The sequence below is a fragment of the Varroa jacobsoni genome, unplaced genomic scaffold (assembly GCF_002532875.2).
Source record: "Varroa jacobsoni isolate VJ856 unplaced genomic scaffold, vjacob_1.0 scaffold_720, whole genome shotgun sequence".
NCBI lineage: Eukaryota > Metazoa > Arthropoda > Arachnida > Mesostigmata > Varroidae > Varroa > Varroa jacobsoni.
Genome location: NW_019213622.1, coordinates 228480 through 234792, shown reverse-complemented (window position 1 = coordinate 234792; position 6313 = coordinate 228480). Strand labels below are relative to the sequence as shown.

General features: G+C 41.9%; 1 protein-coding gene across 1 annotated transcript; it reads right to left on the bottom strand.

Annotated features, from left to right (window-relative positions):
* Positions 1-3168, bottom strand: LOC111262977 (uncharacterized). The gene is made up of 2 exons (XM_022837648.2): positions 1315-3168; positions 1-739 (listed from the first exon to the last, which is right to left on the bottom strand). Exons 1-2 carry the CDS (start codon positions 2557-2559, stop codon positions 449-451), a joined length of 1536 nt encoding a protein of 511 aa, XP_022693383.1. The 5' UTR covers positions 2560-3168; the 3' UTR covers positions 1-448.
* Between the last annotated feature and the right edge of the window lie 3145 nt (positions 3169-6313).

Here is a 6313-nt window from a genome sequence, read left to right as displayed (position 1 = left end):
GTTTGTTTCGTAATTGAGTCGTTCAGTGTGAATGTCTCTTTCGAAATAGGTACGAAAAAATTTATATATATATATATAGACCATGATTTATCTTGCCACTGCTGCTGCTGCTACCGAAATGTGGAGCAGTCGTTTCACATGTCTAATTAAAAAAAAAATAAATAAATAAATAAAAGTGAGTTGACATGCAAAAATTAAAACTTCACCCTGTCAAAAGATGCCAGAAAAGGAAAAAACCTGCCTGTATAGAACGGAAAACCAATAAATGACACCATAATGCGCGACAATACATATTACTGCAATAGGGCTTAGGGAGTACACCAACCCGCGTGCATGTCTCGCTTGGCAGAGAGATACGTAACAACTGAGCGGGTATTACTTCGGCAGACGTAGCCTTATGTGATAGGTATCGCATTTCATATCCATACCACCCGTACAACTGACGATCTTATTGTTGGGAAGTGGCAGGTTCGTTCGGTGTTGACGTCCAACTCCCATTGGTAGGCTGAGAGAACGACTTCTCTTCGAGTTGAGCTATCTGCTGCTGCAGAAAAAGTGCACGCTGTTCCTGAAGTGTTGCCTGAATCTCGGCGAGCCGCACCATCGACCGCGCCATTTTGAGGTCTGCCGAAATTGCCGAACAGTGCACACTAGCCAGGGTGAACAACTCGCTCTGTAGACGCGTTGCCTGGCGTTCCAACTGCTCGGCCTGCCAGGCTGTCATGTGCGTAATTAGCACCTATGTGTAATAGCATATGCAAACAAATGCAGGTTTTATTAAGGAAATTGCAAGAGACGCTTGACCGAATAGCTTGCTAAACACACAATATATCTGAGTAGGTTTTAGTGAAGTAACTAAACTGCTCAATATATTAGTTCCACCTATTATTCTTAACGTTTTATATAAGTCTTACTTAAATACAAATGCAACCGTACTTTTGCATCTCGCATGACATCAAGTAGACCTGGTTGGTTTCAATACCAAACGATTCTGTAGGAGATCCTGTACCTAATTCAACTGTAGTTATTATTTTCCATACTTGCTTAGGACAGTAATATTCTATAAATAAACCATCGTGACCGCAGCTGTGCAGGATCAACATATCGCGCATAGGTCATTCGTGTCCGAATTCGCTCATTTAAAGCTGGGAGACACTTAAAAAAAGTTAAATAAAAACAGGGCAAATGAACTTTATTTTGTCAATTGCAAGAAAAGAACAGTAGTAGTTACGTTCTTGATGATATGTTTCAGTAATCAAATAGATGAAATTTAATTTTATCAGATTAATAGACAACAAGTAAATATGTACTCACTTCCTTGTAATATTTTGCAAGCGAAGGCGACAGGGTTACCGGTTTCACTGGCGGTGGCAGTAGCGTCGTTGAAAGAGTGGCTTTATCACCTCTCGGAGGTGTTTGTTCACCTTGAGACGACGTAGGACTTGGACTATGCTCAGAAAGAGGCGAGGACGCATCCTGCATGACCTGATCGCGTGAGGGAATCATACCAGGAAGGAACTGCGGTTTTTGGCTTAGGCCATTATTGTCGTCCTGTGCAACGATCGTAGTAACCTCCTCAGCTTCACGCGTTTCAGGAGTCTGGCCGCCATCATCTTCATCGTTCGACGATATTGACGAATCCTCGGACACGGGTGATGCATACTGCACCTGGAGTTTCGTCTGTAGCTGCAGTAGCGACTGTTGTTGCTGCTGCTGTTGCGTGGGCGTCGTCGACAATTTGTCGCTAACCTGTTCGACCTGTTGTACAGCGACAATCTGTTGTAGTGGTGATGGCTGAGCTTGTTCCTGCCTTCGTTCCCATTCAAGCCATTCACTAGGCTTCTCCCACTGTGAGACTTCACTCTTGGCGTTGTAATAGTACTTCTTCCCAGTTGAAGAAGTATGCTCACTCCAGTCACCGAATCGCGAAGGGCTTTCGACCTCTCTTGGAGGTGGTGATCGTGTCACACTTCGTTTTGAAGATGCGTAGTCAGCTCCGTCAAGACCAGCAACGCGACGTTCTCTGGATCGAGAACGAGCAGTTTTTTCGTAGCGTTTAACGTTGACGGTTGTAGGTGTACCGGATGCGACGGTATCGCGGTCATGGTCAACGCCAGTCCCAGAGCCAACACCTCGACTTGGCTCGGAAGTTCGTTCACCTCCACCGCCTCCGCCCCCGCCCCTGTAATGTTTACTGCTTGAGCTACTGCTGATATTGTGGTTTGTTGCACTACTGCTACTAACGTAGCTGCTGTCCCCTCTTCGGCTACTACTGCTCGTACCAGAATCTCGATAATCGCCTCGTCGACTGCTGGATCCACCCCCGCCGCTTCGGTAGGGGGATGACCGATCCCGTGTGTGCTCCCCTCTGCCACCGTACTTACTGCTACTGCTATAGCCTCCACGATCTCTTGAACGACTTCGTCGGTCTCTGTCCCGGTCACGTTCTCGGTCCCGATCGCGACTTCGGTCCCGCCCGCGTTCACTGTCACGATAACCCCCACCTCCGCTACTCCGATCGTAGTCGTAATCCCCCCGCCTGCTGCTGCTACGGTGCATCCCAGGCCCGCTCCAACGGGGTTTCAGTTGGCGGCCTGCCGGTAAAATACCAGGCCCGTTCGACGATGCGTAGAAGTAACCAACGACCTGTTACGGTTACTGATATTCGTGCAGGTAGTAATGGTGTTGGTAAAAGTTCGGTGGCAACAATCGTCGTAGACGGTCAGATTACGAGAGCACGAACAGCACAACATGGATTAACGGCAGGATCCACCGAACAGGCAGGGAATAACGGAACGGAGACAGGCAGACAGGCAATCTGCACGCAGTTGCAAGATTCTACTTCATATATTGCATGAACATTTATGTGCATATTAGGAGCAATGAGAAAATGCACAGGAAGTACACCACTGCAAAGTTGGGAAGGCAGCGACAAGCTTTGATATTAAAAGGACTCTTTCACAGCTTTTCGCAGCTCGCCTGTTCTGGGTTCGTACAGCGACGAACAGATGCCATATAAATATTATCAGATAGACAGGGCGCACACAACAGATCTACCATCCAAAAAAATCGCATTTTACTTAGCAGCCTGGGAGGGAATCAGTCTAAGAACGCTAGAGATCAACGTCTACGGATCGCAGTGTCTGGGGCCTAAAGAGCAACCAAACAAACAGCCAACGAATGAATGCACTTTGAAACGAGTGGCGGGCAAAAATAAAAAGCAGTGGTATTTTAACTTCCCTATATTGTTTGAGACAGGTGGGGTAGCTTTGTATTATTTGAGGTGGTATGGAAGAGCTGATCTCAGGGCTGTTAACTGTACTGTATAAGACACGCTAGTTAGTGGACTTTTTTCTTTTTTACAATTTCATTGATGTCAACAGTTTTGTGAAATATGGGAATAAGCGTCTTATTTTGTCAAAACACAATTCCTTTTTAGTTTACTCAGGCGTACGTATCTTGATGTCTATCAAGCTCGTAATTTTGTATATATATATATATATATATACATGCATACATTATTAGTAGTATGCTTTAAAGGCGGAGGAATGCTTTTTTACTATAATTCTGGCATCTTAGTTTCATAACCTTGAAAGGAAAGTCAAGGGAAAATAGCATTATTACCGAAACAGTAAATTTGACGAAGTTTCCCTCAAAGAACTAGCTTATATTGAACGCTGATACATTCACCGCTGAACTGAAATTTAGGCAAATATAAATCATTCTAAACTCTAACAGGTCTCCTCCAATTGAATCAATTCCATATTCGTGCAAGTTGCATGCTTCAATGCCAATTTTTGGCGGAATTGTTGTATTATGTGGTATTGAAGATACATATGATAATTATGCTTAAAAATGCAGAAAAAGAAATATTACGAAGAAAAAGTATAGTAGTAGTGTACTTTATTAATCAATTCGCAAATTAACAGTACGTATCAATTACAAGTCGGAACGGGTTAAAAAAAAAGTGCACACAACAAATGATTTACCCGTTTATTCTGTTTTAGCTAGTCGTACGAACATTTTGAAATATATATACACACACACATATACGTACGGTTTGTTAGTGGTGGCATACTACGCTTGACCGACGTAAAAAACATTACATTCTCTATTCGCTGTAATTTCGAAATGGTCCTTTTTATATCGTGGCGACTTGGCAATATGTCTTCACTAGGCGCGCCGTTCCCTATGCTTAGAGTAAATTTAATAATATATATACATAGACAGACACAGACACGCACACACAGACACGTACACACAGACACGCACACACAGACACGCACACACAGACACGCACACACAGACACGCACACACACACACAGACACGCGCACAGACACGCACACACAAAGACACACACACAGACACAGACACAGACACACACACAGACACAGACACACACACAGACACAGGCACACACTCATATATATATATGTATATACACATAGATACATATATACACACACGAATGTACACATAAATTATCACACCACACTAAGCATAGGGAGCAATGCGTTTGGTGGAGGCATATTATCAGCCGACCATTTCGTAGTTCCTGTGAGTAGAGAATGTAATGGTTAAAAATTTTTTTTTTTTTTTTTTTATTTAACTTGGTCAAGCGTGTGGTGTACCGTCACGAACAAACCGTACGACGGTGCGGACAGACGAGCAACAAAATGTATTTAACGATCGAGGGCTAGAATTGGCGAAAACATAGGTATTGTTACCTGGTGCTGTAATAAATAAATACTCTTCTTTAGCATTAATTTATGAAATGGGACCATATTGCAATGAAACTAAGCTAAACTCAAGAAAAGCTAAGTGGTGATTCTTTTAAAACCTACATAAAAAGCTCGCTAAAAGATTTTCTATGGCTTTGTTTCTAATGTGTTACATATTAATCGTAGTTTTGAAAAATTGCGCTCTCTTATCCTGTTTTCCCAGTGAGTCAACACTTATATAAGACGAGAGCACAATTTTTTTAGACGTTTAACCATTATGAGGACAAACTCACACGAAACTTCCGCAGCAGATGACGCTTGCGTCCCTGAAAAGCACAATTATGTTTAAAATCGCGTGCTTTGCAGAGCAACTTTCTGTACTGCAAAAGGCAGTCTGCTTCAATTTGTATCATATCTTCCCGATTCTATATGAACTCCTGAAGGATTAATTGAATCTCTATTAATGCGACTTCGAGAAACTTCACTTGATCGGCTTTAGTTCATAAGTGAATTCAACTACGTTAATCAAAAACAACCAGTGTGCTATGATATTTTCAGTGGGATTCTAGGCTCTTCTGGCTTGACCAAGGTGCTACCAGCCTAAGACTCGTGAGAAAAGCATTCTGCCTAGGATCTAAGAAAATTCGATACTCTTGTTTACCTTAAATTAGACCTGAAAGGGCGGCACGTGTACACATTGTTGCCGCGCTTTGTTAAGCAACAATCGACGTTGCTCACTATGAGCTTGCGCTCTCAGAAAAGAACCCGAGTGCCCCTCACTGGCGTTGTGTGTGTGCCATATTTCACAACTGAAACAATGTTTGTTGTATTGCGTAACTCGGGCTCAAACAAAAAGTTAACCACTAACAGCATCAAAAATCCTTCCTGATTCAAATTTATTTAACTTCTCAATGATTGCCTTTTAGTGAGTTATAAACTGAAGTTTGGAAGACAGCTTTGTGTTAATTGACGTAACTGTCTAAAAGTGTTGATGCGATACATTTTCCCTTTTATTATGTAATAATAATAATAATAATATTAATAAATGTAAATAGTCAGAAAGTGTTGTGCCCGAACATTGTATTCGTTGTGTCGTGTAAAATTTTTTTAACATTGTAAGTAGAATCGTCGGATTGGAGCCGTGATAAGTTAAACGCAAACATGGTTTCCTCTCCACTAATTCCCACACAACAGATTCAATTTCCATTTAATATCAGCTCCACAGTTCGCCACTTTTTACACAGACGAGCATGTTTTTTTTATGATGCTTTGCGACTGGTGTATAGCGGCATTATGAAGTTAACGTCTTTAAAAAAAATGCTGCTATCCTCAATTTATTAGACATGCAGTAATTGTTGCGCGTCGACTTTGCTAGGGCTGGTTGTTGAAAGGTCGGCAAATTTGATTTTAATTGGTATATATTATTTGAGTGATATTGATATGTGACAATGAGGCAAATATAAACGTTTTTCGATACCTGCATTAGACACAAACACACAAAAAAAAAATGTAGTGCATGAAATGATGGCACCTACTGATGTGTTTCTCTTAGAAAGTGCAACTTAGCTGAAAAATAAAGTGAAATAGACT